Below are 27,222 nucleotides of genomic sequence, written 5' to 3' on the forward strand. Positions count from 1 at the left end.
GCCTGTGTCATAAAGTACAGTGTGCTGCTCAAGTCAAAATCCTTCACATGTGTGCTGTCTCACCTCAGTTCACTGAACTGTCCGGTCTCCTACCTGAAATCTATAGGAATTTCAGAACTTGAGCTCTACCAGCAAAATAAACAGGAATAAAAAGGTGGTTTTCTCTCACCCAGTGGTCTAGTTAGTATAAGTGACTGTGAGCTGTGTCTCTGAACCAAACAGCTGCCTCTCAGTGGATCCAGCACCTTTTATTGCTGTGAAAACAGTTCTACATCTCACAAACTGGCATCATTTTCTTCTCATTGCATTAAAGATGACGATAAAGATGGGCAACCTTATCCTTAGGGTGACCACCTGTTGTAAGCAGTGGTTTACACTTGCTTTCAATTGCCATTCCAGTTGTTCGGCACCAGTACAAGACTTTGTATCTCTATCTGGTCCAAGGAGTTCATCCTTGCAGAACCAGCTTGACAATGCTTCTGACCCTGACTTATGTGTTACATAATATGCTGGCTTGCCTCTTATCTAGTACACATTACTGAACAAGAGGAAAATAACAAACACTATACTCATTGCTTCCAAATTCCACTGCAAACCACTGGGAGCTTTGCTGAGCGTTGTCTGTGGTGACTGTGACTGTGACTCCTCTGTAGCTCGTCACAACACAATCAGCCCAGATCTTTCCCGCGTGACTCACTGCAGTCTGGACTGTCATTTCCTCTGCTTGTTTTAGTTTTCGTGCTTCAATTGGAGCTTGCCTTTTTTTTGGTTAACATTCCTCTTCGTCTTTTTCTGCAGACTGATATACTTGACTTGTCGGTTTTTCCAGTTTGCTGGAGAGCCGTTTGCTGTTTGCATTCCAGCTTCTTGTCATTTTGCTGTTTGGATTCCAGTTTCTTGTCATTCAAAGCAGGAAGGCGAAAGGAAAAAAGACGCTGCAGAGAAGCTGCCCTGAAGGTCGATGTGTTGAGAGGGGGGCTGGGGGAATCGCAGCACATCTGAAACATCTGAAAGCCAAGTGGTAGCAGGGTCCTGAGTAATACTGTTCACTTCCCCATCACACCAATGATCTCTCCAGAAGATCTTCCCATGTGTTTTTAATTAATTAGGTAAAAAAATCACCATCTTAGCAGAGGAAACCAAGACCGACAGTACAACACCCATATAACGATCAGTCAACATAAAAATTCAACCAGATCAAACAGACTCGTTGATAGAAATTGAGTGGGGAGCTGCATCATTGTGCATTGGGTGGAAAAGAGCAAGTAAGGATTAATTCCAGGCTGAAATGTAGAAAGTAAAAAAAGCACAACCGTCCAGCTGTTGAGCTGTCTTCAGGTGACCCAAGCCACCTTGTGTTTCGTGTTTGGGAATTAAACTTTCTGTGTTTTCAAACAGACCCGTTGTTTTTAGGAAACAAGTTGCAAAGGTTTTTTTTTTTCTAGTCCACTCCCTGGATCAAGATCCAAGGCCCCTGAGCAAGGCCCTTAACCCCAGCTGCTCCAGGAGTGCAGTATTAAATGGCTGACCCTGCGCTCTGACCCCCAGCTTCTCTCCCTGTCTGTGTCTTTAGACACTCAATCTGTATATACCTTTGCACATTTTGCACATATTGTATTGTTTTTACAATGCACACACCTATGTATTTATTTTATATTTATTCTGTATTACTGTACGTATTTTAATTTTTTGTCTATTCTGATGTCTGTTTTTGCTTGTCTTGGGCTGGGCTGCTGTAACACATCAATTTCTCTTTGGGATATAAAGTCTTATCTATCTACTATCATGCATGACATGTAAACCTTTGGTCTACAAAGGGTTGTGGCACCGACAGAGTATTGCAGGACGTGACTCAACATCAATCAAAGAGATTCCCTCCATCCACTGTCGCAATAAAGCCCCATCCATCACTCAGGACCCCAGCCATCCCGGCCACGAACTGTTCTCCCCCTGCGCTCTGGCAGACAGTACTGTGCCATTAAAGCACAGACCGCTAGGCTAAAGAACAGCTTCTCACCCTGGGTCCTCCAGTCTTGCCCCATGACTTTTTAGATCATGTTTATGCTAAAGGAACTCAAATCTTTCTCTCTTTCAGTCCCAGGGGTGCTGTCTGCTCTCCCAGCACCCGGGGGGAGTTTGTATACTCTCTCCGTCTTCGTGTGTGTGTGTGTGTGGTGCCCTGCGATGAACTAGTGTCCCATCCAGGGTGTCCCCTGCCTTGCCCCCATTGCTTGCTGGGATAGGCTCTGTCTCCCCCCAGACCCTGAATTTGAAGAAGCAGTTAGAAAATGGCTGGATGGGTCAGCCATCACCCTACCCCCCCTCCTCCTCTTCCAGGAACCTCAGTGTCCCTCTTGACCTCCTGGCTCTTCCTGTTTCCTACTCCCTGCGGGTGTTTTTTTCCCTGCTATGTGCCGTTCAGAGACCTCTCCACAGCTCCTCGTTAGTATAGTGGTGAGTATCCCCGCCTGTCACGCGGGAGACCGGGGTTCGATTCCCCGACGGGGAGAGGGATGTTTTTATTTTGTAAAATAAAATAAAGCGAAACTCATACCAACGGCAGTAAAATGGACTCAGCCTAAGTTAAACTACAAATCTAAAACACTTTAAATACACGATGGGGGGAAGTCCCGTACGCTTCCATGCCACGCTCGCACCAGGCCTGTGCTCTGACTGAGACCTTTCCGCAAAAGCCCTCGGTGGGGGAATGGGATAGTATTCCCATCCCCCGACATCAGGGCTGCTCCGTCCCTGACTGACCTGCCTTTGGCAGCGGCTCAGGGTTCATCCACGACAGCACACGCGATGTCCCGGCTCCAGGAGACGTCCTTTAATAACCCATAACACGGTGGCGCTCTCGTGTTTTTAACGCTCACATAGGCAATGTAAGCTGCTGTTTACACCCCCGTGAATAAATGATCAGAAAGCCTCTTATAATTATTATCGGGGGCTGAAGCAACGCCGTTGGTTATGTCGTGAGCACAGGATGTAAGTAAGGCAGGGACTAGTACCACACATCCTGGACCGGACTTCCGTCCATCTCGGGCCCCGCACAGACAGAACCACCAGCAGACAGGGGGTAATGAGAGATCATGCTGACAAGCATGTCCTTGGAAAGTGGGGGGGATATTTCCACAAACACGGAGAGAACACGCAAACTCCACACAGAATGTGCTCATCGGACGTATGCACTTCCCACGCACGACGTTAAAGGGGGTGCTCACGCTGCATTTCTTAACCCGACTCCACGTTAGGTGTGCACCGCTTCTGTCCTGACGGCGGTACTGGCTCTTCCAGATAAATTGTTTTATGACCCTGCGGCTTGGCCGATCGCCTCTTTTACTTACACTTCAGGTCAATTTGCTGTCTTTGCCCTAGATACGGTTATCTAAGCAAATAAAGCTATTTACAGAAAAAAAAGCTTGATGCAGTTTATTGGGAGAAAAAAAAAAGCCGTCCTGCCTTTTTAAGAGCCGGCTGTGATGTCGGTATGCCGAGTGCGCAGCCTCACACGGTGTTTTCTGTGGAATGATCTATGAAGATGGACGCAGAGAGCACACTAGTCAGCTGACAAGCAGCATCATTGACTGCACCGCGCTGTGTACAAAGAATTAAGGTTTCAGGCGAGGTCGGGCAGGGGTGTTATGCCACTCAGGGAAAAACGGCTGAAGGGACGATTGCATCTCCATGGCGGCGGGAATCCACCCCAAACCTCTGACCCGCAAACCCGTTCTCCTCAACAAGATCGAGGCGTCGCAAGACGTCGTGAACACCGCCGTGATCATCCCCAAGGAGGACGGGGTCATCAGCGTCTCGGAGGACAGGTGAGACAGGCGGAGCCGCCGGACCAACGAGTGCCGGAGCTGACCGACTGTACTGTGCGTTAGGGAAGTCGTGGTTCATAGGAATGCCGCTTATCACGCCACTCAGTGCCTTCCATAATTCGAGTGTAAAATGTTGATCGTATACTTGGAGTAAGAGCAAGGGTGACCGCTTTGCATTTGATTAACTTGAGATCCCGGAGCCTTCGGTCGTGATTAAGCTTGCGATTGCCATTGTACGTGACCTCAAATAATTAATGCATTTAAGAATATCAAGGGCTGATCTCGAAGCCTCCGTAGAAACGTAGTTTCCCTTTCTGACAGCTAAAAAAAAAAAAATCCGACGTGACTGTAGTGTGCCAGCTGCCCGACAGGCTCCGAGGTGCTGCGTTAGAGACTGCTCCGGTCCCAGTGCGCTTAGCTATGCAGGAGTCAAGTTCCAGCACGAAGCCACAGCACGCCAGCCTTGCCGCCGATACGCAAGTGTGCCAACTATACATTAGCTGGTTAATTTCATTTTCGGCTGAGCTCTTACTGACCCATTATGGGTTGCTTTAAGATTAGGATCGATGGGGCATTATTTCGTGTGGGAGAGCTGAAATCGAAAGTAGTGTCTAACCTAAAAAAAAAAAAAGTAAAGCCCAGCTTCTCTTCCAGTGGTATTTGTGGTGCTTAATCAGCGCTCCCATGTATTAAGTCGTGTACAGTGTGTGTACTGTAATGATTCCCAGTGCAGGGTCTTGGCAGTGCACTCATGATAGGACTTCAATAGTTCATTAGGGGAACAGCACCTTGGCATCGCCACTGGGCCCAGAAAGCTGTCTCGCAGTAGCCATGTAGGAAAATGACTGGCTTTACATTTAAAATACAAATTATTGCACAGAAGATAATATGCAATGGAGGTAGTACAGCCAGTGGACGAAAAGAAATGGAAACGCCAGAGTGAACAAGGGACACCGGATATATTGGAAGCAAGGGCTTCTGGACAGGTGTGGCTCCCGTATTCGTTAATCCGAAACATCCCAGCACGCTTAGGGTTCTAAATAAATCTGTTGGACAGGCTTGACTGCCGATAATCATGGCTGCAGGAGGAGATCTCGGGGACTTTGAAAGAGGGGTGACTGTTAAGGTGTCCGGGTGTCCAGGACAGCTCATCGTGCTGATGTCTCACAAGCAGTGTGTCCAAGGTGGGGTCAGCATGGGACTGGAACTGGACTGGAAGTACGTGTGCTAGGATTGTGATAGCCTTGGCTTTTTCTCAAGCTCCTTCATGATCACAGCTCCCCATCGCTGCATGCGTCCGATCCAAACCCCGCATCCGAAATTCAGGGGCAGAACAACGAGTGAACAAACTGCAAAACCCGGTCCACTGAGGACCCTGCACGGGACCGCCGCTCATCCCAGCTGGCAGCACAGGTTCGAGATGACACTGGTGAAAGAGCACAGGCAGTGGTCTGCTGACCACTGGAGAAATGTGATGTGCTCAGACGCACCATCTTTCCCCGTGATCTCGACAGAAGTGGCTGAGCGCACGCGTGGCGCTTGCTTCAGGAGCTCTGCCGCTGGGTCTGTCGTGTTGGTGGGAGCGTGTTCCTGGCATTGTTTGGGTGTGCTCGTTCTCTAAGAAGGCAAGGGCTGGTCTTCACCCCATGATGCATCATTTCCTTCGCCGAGGAGGGGTGTCTCCCAGAACGACAGTGTCTCCTTTCACAGAGCGCGTGTGATCACCTGGGGGTTGGATGAGCAGGACACTGATGTTATGCCTGTCATGGCCTCCTCAGTCTCCAGAGTGTTTATAGGGAGTTCTGTAATGATGCCTGAGACGGCATTTTTCACCTCCATCAACCAAGCATGAGTTGATTGACTTTCCCATGGAAGAATGATGTTGCATCCATCCTGCAGAATTTCAAATGCTGGTAGCCACTGTGCCACAGTACATGATGTCCAGCTCCTTGATAAGTACTCTAACTTTACATGGGTTTTTACATTTTTTTGTCCACTACCTGTATATTCTCAGCTTTGTATATGGACAAAGAAAATCAATGCCCATTACTAATGTGTTTTGTATTATGTAAAGTGGTGCATTGTACATGATTCTACAACTGCTCATCTTAAACCTCTTTTGAAAACCTTCTATGCTGGGTAAAACAAGCATGGGCATGCTGATATTTATTGGTTCAGCTGAGTAACCTGGGACAACCACCTTGATTAGCAACATTTGTTTTCCATATTTGCATTCATGGTGTTTGCAGACAACCACAGAAATACAGGCTGCCCTGCAGCAGATGTGAGGTTGTTTGTGAATCCTTGCACACTAGATAGGTAATGGGATGTTTTTTGAACCACTTTGCTTTGTTTTCAGGACCATCCGAGTATGGCTGAAGAGGGACAGTGGCCAGTACTGGCCTAGTATCTTTCACTCTATGCCATGTAAGTGCACTGTTACTCACTGCTGGTTTCCTTGTACCAGGAAGCTGTGCTCTGCTGCGCACTGCACTCTGTGCTCTGGTGTTCTCTGCTGTGCTCTGTGCTCTACAGTGCTGTGCTCTGGTGTTTTCTGCTGTGCTCGTTGCTCTACAGTGCTGTGTTCTGCTGTGTTCTGCTGTGTTCTGCTGTGTTCTGCTGTGTTCTGCTGTGTTCTGCTGTGCTCTGTGCTGTGCTCTGTGCTGTGCTCTGTGCTTTGCTCTGGTGTGCTCTGTGCTCTACAGTGCTGTGTTCTGCTGCGCTCTGCGCTCTGTGCTCTGGTGTTCTCTGCTGTGCTTGTTGCTCTACAGTGCTGTTTTCTTCTGTGCTCTGTGCTCTGTGCTCTGCTGTATTCTACTGTGCTTTGCTATGGTGTGCTCTGGTGTGCTCTGTGCTCTACAGTGCTGTGTTCTGCTGTGCTCTGTGCTCTGCTGTGTTCTGCTGTGCTCTGTGCTCTGCTGTGTTCTGCTGTGCTCTGTGCTCTGCTGTTCTCTGCTTTGCACACGTGCCTGTTGTTCATTCTGTGTTCCTCCTCGTGCTTCGGTGGTGTTGCAGCATTTTGCAGAGCAGACAGATGACTGGTTTTCATAAAGCTCTTCTTCAGCACTCTTGAATGAAAAAAGGAATGAAAAATGAAAACCAGCCTTAGTGTCACAGATTGAAAAAGAAACTTTGACACACGCCAGGTTTGCTCTTTAATTGGTGTTAGGAAGATTAAACCCTTTTATAGCTTGTCTGGACTGCTTTGCAAGGAGATGTAAATAGCAAGGCGGTAAATGTTTTATGAATATGGCCAGGAACAGAAACAGACACCCTGCTTAGCCTTGCTGCTTTACTAAAATTTAATAGCAGAAGTAACAGTGTAGTTCCTGCCTAAATAAGGCTGAAGGTTAAATGTTTTTTGCAGAATTTCTGAGCATTTCAAGTTACTAAATAGCACTTACTAAATAACGTCAGCCTCCTCTTTCACATTACCTGGACTCAGCATTTCTTAAGGACAAAGGGATATGAAACTATTGCCTGTCCTGATCATGAAGATATAGTATTGGACTGCACTTTGCTCTAATTCCCAAGGTGCTTCTGGTGATGATTTCTGGATTGCGCTTCAGTTTTATTTTCCAGGGATTTCTGTCTGTGAGTGTAGAACTGTATAGGAGTGGTACTGTTTGTACAGGCTCATTCTAAGTGTCTGGTTGACTACTTAGTATTTGAACAGGTAAAGGTTTATTCCATGCTGAAAGATGGAAAAAAAGGAACACTATGTTTTGGCTGTGGAGCCTTCAAAATGTTTATTTTCTTGGCCTTTCAGCATGAAATACACCTTTACCTGTTCATTTGCAGTCTACACACACTGACACAGCTCCCTTCTTAAACATACTTAGTATTTGTTCCGAGTCAAAGTATGTATATTATTCACCAGCACATATTGTAATTAATCACACATTTAACACATTAATTAACAGTGCAACTGATTGTTTTGATATATTATCTATTGCACGGCATCAACCAGTATTTATACTGTGGATTCGGGGCAGTCAAGTGTTAGCGCTCATCAGTATGCAAGTACATTTTCAGTAGACCTTACTGATGCTTTTCTATGGGGAGTTCCATTGATATGCAGCAGTAAAAAGACAATATATTTCAAAATCCAATGCAATATTCTGCAATGTGAGTGATCCCTCCTGGTCCTGCAGTGCCACAGTACAGCACGTCCCCTGTAAATCACCATTTTGTTGCAACCTGGTTTACACGTAAGTTTGGATCAATTTAGTAAATTTATTGTAAATTAATATTAAGCAAAGTAGTTTAATTAATAATAATAATTATTATTATTATGATGTTAAGACGGGTCATGTAAGGCTGGTGCTGAGCTAGTGGCTTTTGGGATTTTTTTACTTTCATTTTGCATGATCATGTCTATTCATAATGATCTTCCTAAAATGACCACCCATCTGCGGTCTAACAACGTAAGGATGAGCTCTAGGAACTGTGGGGACTCCAGGAGAACGGCCATCCCGTTCATTACAGCGCAAAGTGCTTTCGAAATTCACCATTAAAATGAGAATTAAGACCATTATTTTTAAAGTATATCAGTTACATGAACAGTTCTTTGTGTGGCTGACTCCTACTGTTCTCTTTTCTTAGTCTTTAACAGAAATCTGAGCAGTGCAGTAAGTGCTGTGTTCTTGAACATAGTCTTTAATGTCTTATTTTTAAGTATCCTGTTGTGCTGGGGTATTTTAAACAACATAGTGGTGTGAATGGAGGTAGAGGGAACATGGGCCTTGACTTTCTCTTGTTGCTCTTTTGCCTCCTCTTCCAGCTCCCTGTTCCTGCATGTCTTTTAACCCTGAGACGAGGCGCCTGTCTGTTGGAATGGACAACGGCTTGGTTTCTGTAAGTGATGTGTCGGGAGTTCCTTCACTGCCCACAGTGAGGGTATTGAGAGGAGGCCAGAAGGAACCTGTACCCCCTCAGAGCAGCCCCTAATGTTATTCACCTACGCCAGTGTTGGGGGAAAGTCTTCATCAGAGGAGCAGGACACAGTCTTGTGCAGATTCAGTTTTATTCAATAATGACAACAACCCACACTGGGTCTGCCCCACAGAACAGACACACTGCAAGGGTTTCCCAGCTCTTATATACAGTCAGAAAGAAGTCTGTTTCACAATCTGAGTGCTTGTCCTGTTCTTTGATATGTAATTACTGCTTGTCCACCTCTGTCTTGCTCAAGGTTCTGTCCTTTGATAGGCAGCAGACATTGGTCTGCTTTGTCCTGTTTGTGGGTGTTGTTCCTGTCTTTTATTGTGTAGCGTTAAGCCACTGGGGCTGCTAAAGCCAGTCAGCTTTATGGCATCTTATCATAACTTTTGTTGAAGGCGAAATTAACAGACCCCAGCAACACCTTTAACAATGTGCTTAAGTGCTGATATTGCAATGCTGGATAAGTAAGATATATACATGTCCCACGTCACCAGTAAGCTGTAGAGGATGTAAAAAGGTTAGGTTAATGGTTCTTAATTGTACTAAAGATAGTGAAAAGCATAAGCACTTAACTAATCTTTCATGAGTTAATTAAGAAACAAATATGCTCTCTCAGATGTGGAATCTACAAGTCGAATGATGCTACTGTAGAAAGGTTTTAACAGGTTTAAAGAAAACTGGTTTTAACAGGTTTAAGGAAGCCCAAAACTGTACTTTAATCCTAGGAAGGCTTGATTGTAATATCACACCCACTGATCGAGCTGTGTCAGTGAAGCTGGGCTTCTCATTTCCTTCAGCAGAGACGTCATTATGACATATATTTTATTTCTCATCTCAACAGACATTACTATAACCCATAGTATAAAGATAAGTTACAACATTCTTAAGATGATAACGTGACAAGACAAGGGCATTTTTTAAGATAACCATGGAAAATTTGTAGATTTGAAGAATGCTTGTTTTTTCTTTCACTGCTTGATAGCTTTCGGTTTTGCATCTCTTCCAACCTGTGTTAGCATGTATTTTTCTGTCAGGCTACCTCAGTTCTAAAATGTGATTTTCCTTTCCTCAGGAATTTCTTCTTTCTGAAGATTATAACAAGATGACCCCTGCTCGGAGCTACCAGGGTGAGACAGGATGTGTTGGTTTATATAACTAATTTCTGCAAGTTTTCCCAGTGGAATGGTAGCAACGATACAGATGAGTTTGATTATTCAATGAAAATGCTATTTTCCCCTCCACAGAGATACTTGTGTTTTCACTTATTTTTGGGATTTGTCTGCTAGTTGGTTGCGAACAGACCCATGCGATTTCTCATCAATGCGAAACAATTAATTGAATCGGTTCAATCAGGAATGACCAACTATGCTCCACGAGAGCCGAAGGTTCTCTTTCTTTCCCTTTTAAAATAACTTCCAGACTACTTCACCTTGCAAATCACCTACTTAGGTGGTTAAAAGTGAAGTGTTCATGGTGTGTGTGGCTGATGAGGATTTAAGGATGACCTCTAAAACATGTTGGATTGTGACTCTTTAGGACCAGGCTTGGCCACCCTTGATATAACGTAACAAAGAAATAACCATTCTAATAATTTTTCAATAGCTAATTATGAGAAGTTTACAAATGACCAGGCAAGCTGAGGAATGAAATTTGTCCTGCAGTGTCTAGTTCTACTGTGTGCAGGGGGGATGAGCTTCTCTTGTCTTTTTCCTGGTTTCCCAGGACAGGGCGTCGGGTTACCGTGAAGTGGACATGCTCCTCTTGTGCTTCTCCTTGTTTTCCGTGAAACGGATGTGCTTCCCTTTCCTTTTTTCCTGGTTTCCCCGTGACGTGGCCTGTTGTGTTCCGCAGCTCACCAGGGCAGAGTGACGGTGGTGCTGTTTGTGCTGGAGATGGAGTGGGTGCTGAGCACTGGGCAGGACAAGAACTTCACCTGGCACTGCTCGGAGAGCGGGCAGAGGCTGGGCGGGTACCGCACCCCTGCCTGGGTGTCCGGCCTTCAGTATCTTTCTGCTGCGAAGCCTGTGTAGCGCTCCTGCCTGAGTCTGTATGACGAGCTTGTTGATGTACTGGGGTCATTCTGAATGATTTACAGTATTTCCTTGCTTCGCGTACCTGCCTCCTGGAGTGATGGGTAAAAAACAAATGGGAATCCCAGTTTTGCAGTTATCAGACGCTGCTTAATACAGAACAACCAGGCAGCTTGCGGAAGAGGGAAGTGGTGATAACAGCAACCAGCACAGAGTGGGAGAATTGCAGCCTGTGAGATAACAGCCCAGGCCCTGTTATTCACTCCAGGACTAAGCTAATGGTACTATGATACAGTGGTCCGAGTCATGGACCTGAGACCTTCATGTCATAAATAAGTGACCACTGGCCCTTGATTCGTCCTTTAAATAAAATGGCACGCATATGAGCCTTGCTACTCCTTTCGTGATTTATTTGTGCTGATGGATTGAACCAGGATCGAGACACAAATCTAGAGTCCTTAGTCCTTAACCAGGGCTCCCCAGGTTTGATGTGGAGACGAGACATGCCTTCGTAGGCGATCACTCGGGCCAGGTGACCATCCTGAAACTGGAGCAGGACAGCTGCAGCCTTGTCACCACATTTAAAGGGCACACAGGTCTGTATCAGTTTCATCATCTGTATTGACACCTTGTCAGACACAATAACAAGAGCAGTTATTTACTGTCAGGGATGCTAGTACAGTACATTAACCCTATTCACATGTCTAGGCTTGTATCTGATTTGCTTTTGCAAACATTTGGCAAAAGTCATTTGTTCATACATTTCTCACTCCCTTCAAGTTGATGTCAGGCATTTGCTTTACATACTGTAGCATCTTGCCAGAGATTTTGTTGAGTAATTATTTGTATATTTAAATTTAGGCAAATGTTAGTCTGGAAGTGAATATATCTGTCCTGTTCTATGCAGAGCAAGCAAATACATTAAAACAATAATATTATATATAATATATAATTATAACAATAATAATAGCAGCTTATATATATCTCAGTTATATGGCACTTCTCAGGTTCTCAGTGCACTTTACACTTACTGTAGGTGACTCACTTTATCCTTTGTTGAAATGTGTCATTCCTAATAGTTTTCATTTTTAAATTTGTATAACCATCATTTATCTCTGTTTTACTCAGAGTCATGGTCAAGAGTTAAGCTAAATTTGTCTATCACAGCCCCAGAGAATCATGGTCAAGTTAGCGTCACCTGCTGCTGCCCCAGAGAATCATGGGCAGGTTAGAGACACCTGCCGCTGCCCCAGAGAATCTTGGTCAGGTTAGCTACACTTGCTGTTGCCCCAGAGAATCATGGTCAGGTTAGCGTCACCTGCCGCTGCCCCAGAGAGTCATGATCAGGTTAGCGTCACCTGCTGCTGCCCCAGAGAATCATGGTCAGGTTAAGAGACACCTGCTGCTGCCCCAGAGAATCATGGTCAGGTTAGCGTCACCTGCTGCTGCCCCAGAGAATCATGGTCAGGTTAGATTCACCTGCTGTTGCCCCAGAGAATCATGGTCAGGTTAGAGACACCTGCTGCTGCCCCAGAGAATCATGGTCAAGTTAGCTTCACCTACTGCTGCCCCAGAGAATTGTGGTCAGACAATTGTTGTCTTGACAGACCTCAAGTTGTGCCGTTTATCTGAGTCAGTCAGGAGGGGAGTCGTGCTTCTGTTCGGAGGTGACCAGTGTTGTCTTGCCTCTCCAGGCAGCGTGACAGCTGTGTGTTGGGACCCAGTTCAGCGTGTCCTCTTTTCGGGGAGCTCGGACCATTCGATCATTATGTGGGATATAGGAGGCAGAAAAGGAACAGCCATTGAACTGCAGGGTCACAAGTAAGTGCTGAAAGATTTCCCTCCATTTTATAGACAGGAGCTGAATATGTCCCCTTGCCCTGCCAGACAGATAGCCTGACCTTACAGGGCTAAAAACATGTTTTGCTTAACCCCTTAACTGACTGGAAGAAATTATCTTTCCCTAAGGTAGATTGCTGGGCAAATAAAGGGTTTTCAGCTATGACTGCTTAATAACAGCTTGTTTCAACTCTGCTGTGCTGAGGTTATCATCAGTGTTTCTGAATCGAGGAGAAAATCATTTCCTTTCCCTCACAAGGGAATTTAAATGCTGTTTACTTTGGAAGTACAAGTGGGGTACAGGTGGAGGATCAGTTCACAGCAATCGCCAGCTCTGGGGTAGAAGTACAGGTTTCAAGACCACTTCTATTGGAGTTGGATATGTTAACGCGTCCTGTCCATTCAATAACTCTGCTGCGGATGGAAACTCCTAATGGTTTACGGCGGAAGGGGGGATCCACCATCCTTGTCCTTAATGTCCAGACAGTCATACCTCAAACCAAGAGGGGTACGGCCACAGATCAGTAAGGGCTCTTTCTGCAATCACATACGAGTGCTTGCCTGTGTCATCTGTCGTCTTACTTAGACATGCCCAGGAAAGAGCTCTAGGCTTTATTACAGTCAAACTACATTCCTTTAGGAACACACACTAGGTGAAAGTAAACAACAGGAGGCTGGCAGTGACAGCGGCCATCTGTGCAGCGTGCCAGAAGGAAGCCGGGTTTAAGTCAGACTTCCTCTGCTGTTGACATACTGTCAGATCTGCTCTTTCCTTCCGAAATGCAGGCCTGTTTTACATACAGGGGGTCCCCATCTCACGTCCTTAATAGAGACTGTAGAACGGCGATGTCAAGCCAGTCGATAGTGAGGGGGAATACTGGAATTCGGCGTTAATGGGACTGAAAATGGGGAAAATCAGGAAATGAGCCAAGAGGATAAATCAATAAATAAATTAATCGTAACACCTAACTTTTCCAAGAATGTACCTGAGCGACCAGTGTAGATAGAGGCATGTGAATTCTTTGTTCTCTGGCACAGCTTTGGTGAAAAGAGTAATAATTCAGAAACATTTGGTTAAATAAATATTTATTAAAAATGACAATCCACACACTTAACCACACACAACATAAGCACACAACATATGTTGCGCTAAATTTACAAACAAGGTGCCCCAGAGGCCTAACGTCCCAACCACCCAGAAAAATCCCAGACTTACCAAGTATTCAAGCTCTAACATACATAAGAGATGAGGTGCCTTCTAAACTAAAGAGAATACAACTTGCGGTTAAATCTCTCTCACTGTAAACCTAGATGTCACTAAATGAAGTGTAACCTACCTCCCTACTCTAAAAATGCACCCACTAACCAGGAGAGGACGTTTTTAATGGAGGGATTTTTTTACACAGGAAATCAGTGTTTCCTGAAAACCCCAGAATAGCGAACTCTTTTAACCAGGTTCAAAGATTTGGCTCCAGTCTGGTCTTGCCAGGTGATCTGGAACAAGGATCCCTCTTTCTGAGCTGTTTTTCTGGACTGTTGATCGACACTTAATCTTTTACCTAGAACCTAATTAACCCAGGCTAACCCAAGGTAAACTTGGAGATTGCTTTGATCACTGAATCTGGACCCCTTGTATCTCAGGGTTTTTCTGCTAATATTTCCGTGACCCCTTTCTTTTTAGAACAATTCACTTTTTTCTTCACTTTTTCAAGGCAGAGACTTTATCCGTTGAGTTCTCCCTAACTGTTTTCAGACGTTGAATGAAGGGGAGAAAAATGTTTGTGCTTGGGTTTGTTTGGCCTATTACAGGTCATCGGTTATTCGTTGGGGGCACTGGAGTAGCTCTTCAAGGAATAAAACAAGTAAAAATATGTTCTGCTGTGCTTGTGAGGCGCTGTGCAGGGCGGGCAAGTTAATATTATATGTCACCTTTAACTAGGGGCCTGATTTGTTTTCTACTGTGTGTGTTTGCCTGTCTCCTCTGCAGTGAAAAAGTCCAAGGCCTTTGCTATGCACACCACACACGGCAGCTGATCTCATGCAGTTCTGATGGAGGGATCGTTATCTGGAACATGGATGTTAAAAGGCAGGAGGTCAGAAAGCTCTTCCTAAAGGCGCTTGGCTCCTGCCTATCACTGGAGCGACTAATGAGTTCAAGTCATGACTCGTGACTGGAAACGGAGATCTCTGGAGCTGCACTCTGTATGATCCTGCTTAGGATATAAGGAGGTCCGAGGAATTCACTGCCGTTGAGGATCAGCACACTTTCCCTAGAGTGTTTTGGCTTGAATCTGTCTCAAGCTGCAGATTAAGTAGTTTTAGTCAATATCTTAAATCCGTGTAAAAGTTTTACCAGTAGTCCTAATTTTAATGCAAATTAAGCTGATCTCATTTTGAATTTTAAGATGATGGGTATGTACTGTATCTATAGGGAACAAATATTGCTGAAATTTTCAGTTTCATTTCAGAAAGGGGTTGTTGTGTTGACTCAGTATTTAGTTGTCTTTCTCGGGTGGTACTTGTTGAGTGAGCAGTCTGCCCGCAGTGTTGTGTGTCTGCAGAACTGGGCTGTTCTGTTGCCCTCGGCTCCGAGATCGAACTGCTGTTCCTGTTTGGTTCCAGGGTGGATTATTGTGGAAGGATGCGATGTAACTCAATGTTCAGGAATTTGCTGCAGAAGGCAATTTTCGTGTGAGATTTACAAGTGGGACGGGTGATATTTTTATTAATATTCTGCAGTATACTTCAGAAAGAACAAGAGTTGCGGTCATTTCCATTGGCCCTGTGAAGTGAGCTCAGTTTTTGAGGCTCACTGCCCCATAAATGTCTTTGTTTAAGGCAGTCTGAGCCCAAGCTGCTGACTCTTCCTGGGCCAGTGTGATTTAAAGCAAATACAGTAAAACTGACCACTATAAGAAACAGAAATATGTTTATTTCCTGTTGCCTTCTGTAGACTCCAGAGTGGCTGGACAGTGACTCCTGTCAGAAGTGTGAACAGCCTTTCTTCTGGAACTTCAAGCAGATGTGGGACAGCAAGAAAATTGGACTGAGGCAGGTAAGCAGGTTGTTTTTATCGCTTACGTGGGCGTTAGGGTTAGGGTTAGGGGCTGTAAGGTGTTTGGGGCCTAAAATATTGAAATTTCATTCAGACTCCAACTCCGAATGAGGTATTTTAGAGTGACAATCCACGGGTATTGACAAAGCACTTGTGCAATATGGAGCCGTATTACAGAATATTAAGTGTGCATCATGTGTTGTCATATAGTATAATATATTGTGTAGTACAATGCATTTTAGTACAAAACACCACAGCCAATCAGGGTGCAATATAATGTAAGTGCAGTAAAATGGCTTGCATTTATATGGTACATTTCATCCCAAGTGATCCCACAGTGCTTCACATACAGGAGGTCACCCACTTCATGCAGCAGATCTGGTGGAGAAGTGAGAAATGTCTTCAGCTGATTTAGAGAGGAGCTTTAAACAGGCCACATTGTGCAAACCCAGAGGCATTTGGACAATGGGATTATCACTCCCACTCTTACAAACAATGGAATACAGTATTTGCATCCCTACTCTTGTGGAAATAAAGCCCCAGTGCCCCCAGAGGACCGCACAGTGTTATTTACAGTTTTGGACTTCTTTGACAGCAACTCTCGGAACATGAAATACAGTGTATTATCAGAGTCCCAAAGTTAAGCGTTAACAGTTCTGAAGAAATGTTCCCTCCTCCACTCCTGGCATCTTTATAAATCGTTGCTGTCCTGCATCATTGGAATGTTTGAAATTGCTGCATTTAGCATGAGCACTGTAAAGTGAGAATCTGAGAAAGTGGCATGACTCCAGATTTCACCGAGAGCTGTTTTTTGCTGTCGGATTCGGGAGAATAGCTGGGAGGCAGGAACCAAGGCATTGCTTCCTCTGTGAAACCTGACATTGTGTAACCTGACTGTAAATGTAACTGAACACATTTCTTCTGTGAAGCACAGTGTTATTTATTGGCCTTTTGTATTGTGCAACACTTTACTTTTCTGTTATTACTTCACCCTAGATCATGGAGTTATCAGTAATGACTAATTAAAATGGCGTTTGCTCAAATGGACATGGACATCATTTCTGGTCTGTACTTAGGCTTCTTGAAGTTCCAGGTGGAATGGGCACCTTTATTCTGTCACTTAACAGAGAGCACTCGTGTATGCCAGGCAGGCCAGTCTTCACATGCAGGAGGTCTCCCTCTTCATGTAGCACACGAGGTGGAGAAGGGAGAGATCACTTCAGAGAGAGCAGTGTTACTGTGAGATTATTTGCCTGAGTGGTCGTAGGTGTGCAGAAAGTACTGTGGTGTGATTCTGCAATTATCCCATAAAACAACTGTGTTTTATGGGAGTAACAAGACAGAATGTCAAAACACCACACAGGCATGGACTATGTCAACTTTATTTTCTTTACAAGGACCTAAATAAATTACCAAAAACGTTCATAAAGATGAACTGGCATTGTTTTTTTTTTTCTAGTCTGAAATAGTGGCATTACCAAGCGCTAATCGTGCGAATGAATTACGCAGTAGGAAGCTTTAAACAACATGCTTTAACTATTTATATATTTCCTTTAAAAAACACTGCAGTATTTACTTTGCAGGTGCTGATGTCTCACAATGATGTTGCTGTGCGGCCATTTTCAGGCAAAGGAGATATACAGTAGCACTCTGGTATCTCACTTGTTAAGAAAGAAATTGACTCTATTATTCACATGGAAACACAGTTTGTACTGTATGTTACTGAGGCAGATACCAGGTATAGCTTTAGCTTTAGTACAAGACTGCACCTTTCCTGTACGAGTGTTGCTTCTGGCTTCCCTCTGAATTCTGGGGGAAGTGTTCTGTTTCGGTAGTGGGTATGGCAAGAAAATGTTATCGGCATCACGAAGAAAGCAAAGCAGACATTGTGTTTCCTGCGTCAACTGAAAAATGGAAATATCTCCCAGCCCGTTCCCCGTCAGCTTTATAGGGCCGTTATTGAGAACATTCTCACGGCGTCTGGCAACGTGTGTGTCCACTCTGGTGGCTAATTGCAGTGCACTGTATTTAGAGTCATTAGCAGCCGTTTGGCATATAACCTCACGAGTAAAGAAGCAAGCAGAATAGATCGATGACTAGGACACCACCTGCTTCAAACATCTGCCACAGGGACATGCTACTGGTCAGTCAAAACCCAAACCACCCGGCATCTGACCAGCTTCGTCCCCATGGCCATCACCCTGCTTGACCAGAACACAGGAATACAGACGTAGTGTGTGTCTTTATAACTATGGACCTGTGCATGTTCTTTATCTGAAGTGTAGGCGCACTGTTGAACTGTTTCTGTCTCTGTTTTTGCACCAAGACACCAGATCAGATTCCTTGTACTTGGCAAATCGAGGCGTTCTGCTTTTCCTGCTCCCTGTTTCCCTGATTGCGGTCTCCTGTCTCTCCAGCACCACTGCCGGAAGTGTGGCCAGGCTGTGTGTGGGAAGTGCAGCTCGAAGCGCTCCACCATCCCACTGATGGGCTTCGAGTTTGACGTGAGGGTGTGCGACAGCTGCTACGAGTCCATCACCGATGAGGAGTGAGTGGCCATGGAGCCATCGGAGGCGCCCGCGCTGTCCTGGCCGCACTGAACGTACTCTTATCCCGTCAGCTAAGAAAAAAATGGTCATCCAGCAGTGCAGGAGCTGCGCCGCAGGCCGGTTTGCACACAGTTGACCTGTCCCCCTCATATTGTCCCCCTTCACACCTGGGCTGGGTGACCTTCACCCTTCCAGTTCATGCATTGGCAGGGCTCCGATCCAACCACGGCCCTTCATGATTGAACTGACCTGGGACTCAAAAAATTAAAGGTCAGCTGGAAAAAGAGAGAGAGAGAGGAGTTTATTTGCCATATGTACGTGTACATTGGGCTTCGTGTTCATCCTGTTCTCTGGATGACGTTCACAGTACAATAGACAGCACTTTCACACCATGCGCATGGTGTGAAGGGAGAAAATCAATCATCAATAATAACGTAATAAGGGCTCTCAGGGAAGGATGAGCCGTCTGGGTTAATCGATCTGACCAGCTGCCTCTTGTCATAATCCTGGGCGGGGCTGTCAGCTCCTAGTTTTGGAGGACTGCTGGCCAGATCAGCTACTGGCTTAATCAAACAGTTCCTTCTGTCTCTTCAGGTGCTGCTGGTTTAAAGAAACAATTAAATCTGTAGACACACAGACCCCCCCAGGACCCTGATTGGATAGCCCTGGTCCGGTTTATCAGCGTTGACGAAATCCATCCGTTTGAAAGTAGTTGATAGATCCAAGAATCTCACCTAGCTGCCGTCACCTTGCAGTCCTCCCAGTTACAAACAAAAGCATTAGATTTTAGGTTATCACTGCCGGACATTGCTTTGAGCATGGAAATGTGGACTGATTCCAGAGCAACCAGATCTACTTTGTAACGTGAAAAATTAGAATTATACACAATATTCTCAATGTGTTCAAGTAGGGAACTGCGTCGGCATGCATAGGCTGCAAAGGAACAGGTAAAGGTCTATTCCATGCTGAAAGGAAAAGAAATGAGACACAACAATTAGGCTGTGGAGCCTGCTTCAGGTATGGCGCCTGAAGAAGGCTCTTTTCAGCATGGAATAACCTTTACATATTCTGAATGTGGTCTCAGTAGTGCATTGTATAATTTTAACGTAACATCCCCATTTTCATTTCTATACACTGAACTGAATAATGGAACTATCGGCTTTTTATTGCTTCCCCACTTTGTCTAGCAAACAAAAAATACTCAGGCTGATTGTAAATACCTTTTAACCTCAGTGATTTCCATTGTATGTTACACACATTTTTAGGTGAGGTGAAATGGCTCTTTTCTGGACCCTCGGGGATCCTTTGTAGTGAGACATTACAGAGATTGCCCTCGACCCTGTGACCCGTCTGCGTACGAAAGCGATTCAGTTTCTTGTCTCCATGGTTTGTTGCAGCCGAGCGCCAACCGCCACATTCCACGACAGTAAGCACAACATCGTCCACATGCACTTCGAGGCCACGAGAGGGTGGCTCCTGACGTCCGGGGCTGACAAGATTGTAAAGGTACGTTACCGGCCAGGAACGACAGCTGTTTATCTGAGAGGCAGTGGAGAAACCTGAAGAGTCCTGCGTCAAGTCTTTGGTGTCCAGTAAAAGAAAGCTAGAGACTGGTGCTCCTGAGAGGTTCACCCAGTGAAGGCACAGGTCTGAACGTGCCATTAAGTCCAGAGGTCAGCAGTTTAATGCTACTGTGTAATGAAGCGAGTGTGACTGGAGGTTGGAAGCTGTGGTCCAGGTTCAGCTGGCATGCTGGGAGCTTGTACAGGTGACCCCTGGGGGCCTGCAAGTTGGCTGAGCCGTCGGAGAGGGCCCAGAGATCCCGACTCTGCTCACTGCACCGAAACGGTGAATGTCTCCAGCAAGTGAGGGTGCTTTCATTTGTCCTTGATACCTTCCTGCAAGCAGGAGAGTCCCAGCCCTGGGCTGGGGTGGTTAGCAGGTGATGATTTCTGAATGTGGGAAAACATGAAAAGAAAAACAAGAGCCAATACTAAATTATTAAAAAGATGTGTGGTGCTTCATCCCCTTAAACTATAGGAGTTTGAGATGCATCAATGTCAATTAAAAGAGTGCAATCTCCGGTATTTTGGTTATGTATTCAGAAGAAAAGTAGAGATTTTTTTTTAAAGATATTCCCAGCGATGAAATAAAGATGACCCTTGCGAGAGCTCTGTCTTAGAGCGCAACAGGAACTCCAGCACGTGGGCATTGCCTGTTCATATACAGAAGTGAGAAAGGAACACAGAAAGAGCCAAGTTTTCCTCACAGGCGTCTGTTTCCTGTTGCAGCTGTGGGACATGACTCCTGTCGTCTCCTGATTCCGGAGAGAGGGAAGAGCCAGCACTCAGCTCAGCCCGACAGCCTCTGTAACCCAGGCGGTGGTCACAGGGACAAAGTGTCATATTGAACAAGAAAACATACCAACAAGCAAAAAGCAAGTAATCGCACACCCTTGAAAACATCAGGCCTTGTGAAAGGTGTTGTTTCAAGAGGGGTGCAGAGTTGTTGTTTTTATTATTGTCCTCGCATTTTATGAGGGATGATGCCATGTGGAGTCCTGGTTTCTTAATAATGTGGTGTAATATATTGCTGCCTTTTATTTTTATGTTAATTTATAAACTTCTAAAGATCTCTAAAGAAAGATAGTATCCATATTGGAAGCACAGGAGAAGTTTAACGAATGGCTACTATCTTTACATGTCTTTTAATAAACCATCATCTTCTCCTTCCTTTTCAATGGAACTTCACAGCAGTGAAATCTCTGGGAAGTTGGAGGGAACTTGCAGGGGACTGATCATTTGTGGCTCTTGAAAGAGGGAGGACACATTAAAGTGTTGCTCAGTTCCTTTACCATGCTCAGTGAGAAAATGAGGCTTTAATCAGTGCAGATGGGCTGCCCAACTGTTTTTGATATGTGAAGAATACACTGACGTGAAGCTGTAAGATACAATATATTCACACTGTATATTTCAACAAAACGTTGAAACAGACTTTGGGAGAATACTCAAGATTACATAATCAATGACTATCCTTTGGCATCTGGAAAACTGGTTAATTGCTGTGATGTATCAGTATATGACGTACTGATGCGTTGACGATTTGCTTGTTCACAAGTGCTCTTTACTTGCAGTGGGTGTTCACAGCTGGTTAAAAGAAGATATTCCTAGGGAGACATTATAATCCAGGAGACTTTTGTATGTGCTTGACAGAAATGGATACCTGTTTGTAAAGTAACACAGCGATGCACATTATCATGTAGCATTATTTCTCTTTGATTTTTAGATTTTGTGCATTTTGTAGTCTAAACCAAGGGTTTCAATCACAGTTTTTGGAAGGTATAGAGTGTTCTGGTTACATAGCTGCTCTTATTGTTAACTGCATCATTGTAATTCTTTTAATCAGGCTCTGACATATTCAGTAGGTAACTAAAGTGATAGTTTTGAATAATCAGCTCTAAAATGTCTTAAGAAAAGTTCTAGACATGTTTAATTGTTTAATTGACTTATCTGGTAGTACAAATGTAGACAAGACGGTTAGCCCTCCAGGAACTTAGTTTCTGACCATTGGTCTAAAAGGTCCATAAGGGTTTGATTTTTTGAAAAGAAATATATACAAATTAAAGCACACAATTGTACACTTTCAACTTTTGAGAAAAATCCTTTGGTTTCATTTGGATTCTGTGGCGACGGAGCTCAAATGAATGACTTGGCGTACTGTTTCAAGACTTGGTCCTTTTATACCTAATCAGACTTTGACCAGGAAACTACAGGATCACTTAATTATGGCTCATGCACACTAGGGTTTTAGTCAATTGCAATTATTTACCTACTTCAATATTTGTCACTTTAATTAGAGGTACCACGACTTATTTTTCTAACGGCTAATTAAGTTAATTGCTTGATAGTGTGGGGTTATGTGCACTGTAATTGACTACAACCCCATATAAGAAGACTGATATGCAGGGGATTTCCACAGCTGTCGTTCAATTGGCAGACAAAGAGTTTTTAATCAGATATTGGGCTGTGAAAAATAAAAAATCTGAAACCGGTATATCGCTGAATATCGCTGCTGGTAGAAGAGAGAGGGTATCGTACAAAGCTGTAAAAAGCAAATGTGGTTGAAACAGGTTGTACTAAAAGAACCAATTGCAGACAAACAGATATCATGAAAGTTAAATTGACAAATGATTCTGAATCTGCATTAACAGATTTAAACTGCAGTTGTAAACTGTAGGCAATAGTGATTCTTCCATCCATCGCTAGAAAGTAAGGATTGCAGCAAGCTGGAGCTTATTCCCAAAACTGAGGGCTTAATAGCAGGATATAAACACACATGCACACATGCCCAATGGACACTGGGACAGGGGGACAATTCGAGACACAAGGTTACCCACCCAGTGTGTCTTAGCAAGCTGCGCTGAGCGTGGAGGAAAAGTTAGGAAACTGAAGTACCGAACAAAAACCCACTTTAAAATCCCATTTACACAAGTACAGCAAATCTCATACATTAAAACCAAACGCTTGCTGTTTACCCGGTTCAAAATGACTTTCTCAGAAGTATTTGATATCACTTTATTTTGGCCATGGCCAGCAGGGAGGGTCTCAAGATCCCATCAAGAGTAAGCAGACAGGAGAGGTACCTGTCAGTTGTCTCATGTAATAAGCCATGAGAGACTACAGCCCAGGCAAGGAGAGTCTGACTGATCAGTAGCTGCTGTCCCCTCTCGGTGAGGAACAGGGTCTCTCTTTGCCTGTTGCTTTGTTGGGTAGCAGTTTTCATTCTCATGTGAACCCCGTTTTCCCTAACACACAAAAAGTGCACAAACAGTAAAACAAAAAATATATAACAAATCCTGAGCTTGCACTCAGCTGAAGAATTGTAGTTTGACACTGTGTTGCTATCTGCTAATTACAGTCCTCTTTCTTTACCAGTCAGCTTAAGATCTTTCAGAGCAAAGCAAGACAGTCTTTGCTCCTGATTGCTAGGCACTAGAGGGCGCCACTGCCACAGATACAGGGCAGTGGGTTCTGGAGTAACGAGCCTGCTACTGTACACATTCTGTCTGTAATTATTCTGCATTATAGCAGAGCTCTTTAGTCCAGAACAGAGAATGTTTTTAGAAGATATGTCTAAATGAAAAGCAAGTTGCTGCTCATAATTAATCATTCCTTGAATTCCTACAGTGCTTTTCATCCCTAAGGATCCCAAAGTGCTTTCATACAGGAGAGGAGCCACATCTTGTTTAATTGCAAAACAACACTGCTGAAACAATATACATTTAATCAAGGAGAAACATTATATTCTTATGTACTCTTTAGGGCACTAAGCTATGTAACATTAGATTTTCAGGAATTGATCCTTTAGCAACAATCTTGCATGTTCTTTTGTAGTGTTACAAAATTGCAGCTACCTGCATGCTGTTTAACAACCCCAAGCATTTAACATAACATTGTGCAGATCTACTGTAACTTTAGAGTCAGCTGGAGTGGAGTTCCCTTCAAATTTCCCTTTCAGAAAAGCAACTGTTAAAGTTAACACTACAGTTAATAGTATAATGGAGAAGCCATTGTAAAGAGCCAGTGTGTGTCTTTTCTTTTCCTTTAAGCATGGAATAACCCTTTACCTGTTCCTTTGCAGCCTACGCATGTTGACACAGCTCCCTACCTAATGGAGAAGCAGTGTCTTGGGTCTGTTTCTTTCATTCTTCAGCCACCCTTTGTGAAAGGGAGACTTGTATAATTGAGCAGGAGTGTAGATCTAGGACAGAAATATTGGATATTTGTTTAATGATTTTGAATTGAATAAATTAAAATATGTAGTTCCTGTAAAACAGGACTTAAATCCAGGATGTATAAATTTCTGTATGTGAAAGAATGAATTGTAACCACCTTCCCATGGAGGGTGAGAAGGTTTCCACATGAAAGGAATAATAAACATGTCTATTTCACAATGTAAACAGACTGAGGAATAGAGTATGACAATGTCCAGCTCTAGACAACGAGGAGTTGGACTGTTCAGGTACCTCTGGAAACCTGCTGTGTTTAGGACAGCAGGTGTGGTTGGTTACTGACAAGAACTTGCTGTTCAGAGGGAAGGAGCTGATAGTTAGACAATACTGTAAGTTGTGAGGCTGCATACTTGAAAACACTTCAGACACCTAAAATGAGTAACAGTTACAATACCTCTGCAAATATTTACTTAATGCAAAAGTATTTTCAGTTACAGTAAATATTTCAAATGGAAATGGGTTGCGTTCAGAGTTTGGAGTGGATTTATGTCAGAATATTATAGATTATAGAGGAGCAAAGGGAATGCCTGTGAATTGTGTAACATAATGGTGTGATAAGGTGCTGCCATTGAGGGAAAAAAAAGATTTACAAAGCATTGATAGCTTCTACTAGGTTCCCTGCACTTGCTTATGTTCAATCATACCATTAAGCAAATGCAGATCATCAACAGGAGTGAACATCAAACAGGGAAAAAAAACCTCCTGCCATTTCTTGGGGGCAAGCAACTTGAGAGGCAGTTTTTTTTAAAGCAAAACTATCTATGTAAATGGTGTGATTTCTTACAGCAATCTCGTGGGCAAAATACCAAAACCCGGTTTCTCTGAATCTGTTTTAATAACACAATGACTTACAGCCTCCCTGCTTCCTTTTGGAACTTTTGAAAGAGAAGAATCAATGGGATTTTGTAAGTGCCACACAAGGGTGACTCACCATGGTGTGTTACACAAATACTTGGACTGGGCCTGGTTTTCTTCCAGCTCTGCTCTTAATGGCCTAATTGAGCTCATCAGTAGCTTAACTGGACTGATTTAACACTTTTCAAAGGCTGACAGCTGTTGATCATTTTAAAAAGAAATCCAGAAAACTGGAATTGTGTGTGTCTGGATCATAAAGGACTACATCAACATGAACACCTTCAGTTTATTTTAGTAATGGCAATCCTTAATTGAAAAAATTATCTTTGGCACCAGCACCCGGTTTAATTAAGGATTAAGAATGAATTCAATTAATTTATTGGATGTTAAGGACTTGTAAAGGCATGGAAAACAAGTGCCAGAATTAGCTTACCCCAGGAAGTAGGCAATGTAACAATGTTGCTCTCTAGAACTTTAATCCTGCCAGTTGTGTCCAGAATATTCCATACCAAAAACTTGAAGATTGTATTTTCGTAACTGTTACTTTTATCGTGGACTGCACAATTGCAGTGCCAAGCGTTTATTTTTTCTGGCCAAACTAAACTGAGGTTGTTTCCTCAAAGTCCCCCATGCTCAGAGAGTGAGACTGAACAGCACACGCGTGTTTCCAACAGAGGCTTGGGGATGATGGAGTGTAGAGTTTTTAGATGTTGTTTTAGATGTTGCTGCTAATGTGTGTGTATTCGTTTTAATTCTTGAGATGGAAGACGTGACCGAACATGAACATTCCTTTTTGGCCTTTTGGTTTGTAATATTGAACGTGTTTTAATTTTCCCCACTGAATTGCCTGACCATTCATTCTGCAAATAAGATTTTAATTTTGCTCCCCCATCTTAAAAGCAGATGGTAAAATTAATTGATAATATGGATTATCATTAATCCTTAATGTGGATTTTTAAGACTTTATTTAAGACTACACTACTGATAAAAGATCCAAAATTTATACCATACAGTATGCTTTGAAAAATCAACTTTAAGGTTTCTAAATAAAGACCTTGGTCTTCCAAAAACTGGCCATCAAGACTCAAAATACTTATAAAAAATAAAATCTAACGAGGAATATTGCTAAATATAATGGAGGCATTTCTGAGTGTATTTGTTCTTAAAAGATCAAAATTAGCTGTTTTTTTGTGTTTTTAAATTTTCTACAAGCCGCTCTGTGGCCAAGGCCACTTCTGTGTACAGACGGAGCAGTGACAGTGTGCTTTCTCAGGCAGAAATTCCTCAGACGTCTATGAAAAGCGCACGCCGTGGTTCTTGAACAGGCAAGCCAAGGCAATTTCAGAGCCCATGAAGACTTCAATCTTAACTAATGTGAAAGCAGTTCCTGTAGGTAAACAAATACTGTATGTCCAATAGGATCCTACTGAAATACAGGCTTGTCACCTACTGTAGGTGCAATGTTTGGGTAAAATTATATACATGTAGTATAATGTGAATACAAACTTGGGGGGCCTGCAAAGTTTTGGATTGTGAAAATTGAATACGTGTTTTTCCATCTTGCCGATGTGAAAATGAGTTGTCCCATTAATGTATGACATCCATGTCATCCGCCATCTTTTTTTGTATTCTGCTATTAAGTATTATATTAGGTATTATGTATTATTATTGATAGTAAAATACACAGGACATTCCAGTTCCGCTGCTAAAAATGTGTAAACATGATGAACTGCATAATAGAATCAGTATGTTTTATCCCTGCCTGAAATTCCTGTAACCATACTGTCACATTAAAAAATAAACCGTAAGTTATTTTTTGACACCTCATCTGACTTTTCTTTGTGTAAAATTTGCCATTATTTCTCAAAATAGTTATATTGTTTTTCAATTGCTCACAGACGTACATGAGTTACATCTAAATAAACAGCGTCTTAGAGATGGCACAGACATAAGCACTGTATTATTCAGCTGTCAACTTCCACAAAGTTAGTCAAACATACTCACACTTTGATGTGGCCATGTGAATTGCAACCATGTGGCTGGAGAATAAATATCCTTTTCACATTGATGTGGAAATGGTTACCATGCTGTTCTAAAGCGACCCAAAGTTATTACATGTAGCCGTTTCTAGAAGGCACTTTTGTCACTCTGAAACAAGTGACTGCTTTCAGCTGACTGACCCTATACTTCTCCCCAGCGAAGAAAAGTCTGGCCTCGTTCAAACTCATTATTGAACACAATGAGTCACCTGTTTATCAAACCACTGCAAAGTATTTCTGCCGATTGAGCAGCCTTTTATAAAGGTGGAAAGTCAGTACTGAGGTTTTCTAGTAAA

At 43.5% G+C, this 27,222-nt stretch overlaps 1 protein-coding gene and 1 non-coding gene across 2 annotated transcripts; both read left to right on the forward strand.

Moving 5' to 3' along the window:
- The first annotated feature begins 2,437 nt into the window (after positions 1-2,437).
- On the forward strand, positions 2,438-2,509 carry trnad-guc (transfer RNA aspartic acid (anticodon GUC)). Its single transcript has one exon. It is a non-coding gene; the product is annotated as a tRNA-Asp (tRNA).
- A 974-nt stretch (positions 2,510-3,483) lies between these two features.
- wdfy2 (WD repeat and FYVE domain containing 2) lies at positions 3,484-26,712 on the forward strand. Its single transcript, XM_006639202.3, has 12 exons — positions 3,484-3,824; positions 6,184-6,251; positions 8,608-8,681; positions 9,841-9,895; positions 10,620-10,770; positions 11,282-11,394; positions 12,493-12,619; positions 14,625-14,730; positions 15,591-15,692; positions 18,110-18,240; positions 19,639-19,747; positions 20,533-26,712. The coding sequence occupies exons 1-12, from the start codon at positions 3,688-3,690 to the stop codon at positions 20,560-20,562; spliced, it is 1,203 nt and encodes a 400-aa protein (XP_006639265.1). The 5' UTR covers positions 3,484-3,687; the 3' UTR covers positions 20,563-26,712.
- Positions 26,713-27,222: the final 510 nt, after the last annotated feature.

Source organism: Lepisosteus oculatus, chromosome 15 (genome assembly GCF_040954835.1).
Source record: "Lepisosteus oculatus isolate fLepOcu1 chromosome 15, fLepOcu1.hap2, whole genome shotgun sequence".
NCBI classification, from domain to species: domain Eukaryota; kingdom Metazoa; phylum Chordata; class Actinopteri; order Semionotiformes; family Lepisosteidae; genus Lepisosteus; species Lepisosteus oculatus.

Coding starts and splice junctions, on each gene's coding strand:
- wdfy2 (XM_006639202.3), top strand. CDS start 3,688: ATGGCGGCGGGAATCCACCCCAAACCTCTGACCCGCAAACCCGTTCTC. Junction 10,771..11,281: donor GCCTGGGTGTCCGGCCTTCA/GTATCTTTCTGC, acceptor AGGGCTCCCCAG/GTTTGATGTGGAGACGAGAC. Junction 19,748..20,532: donor GGGCTGACAAGATTGTAAAG/GTACGTTACCGG, acceptor TTCCTGTTGCAG/CTGTGGGACATGACTCCTGT.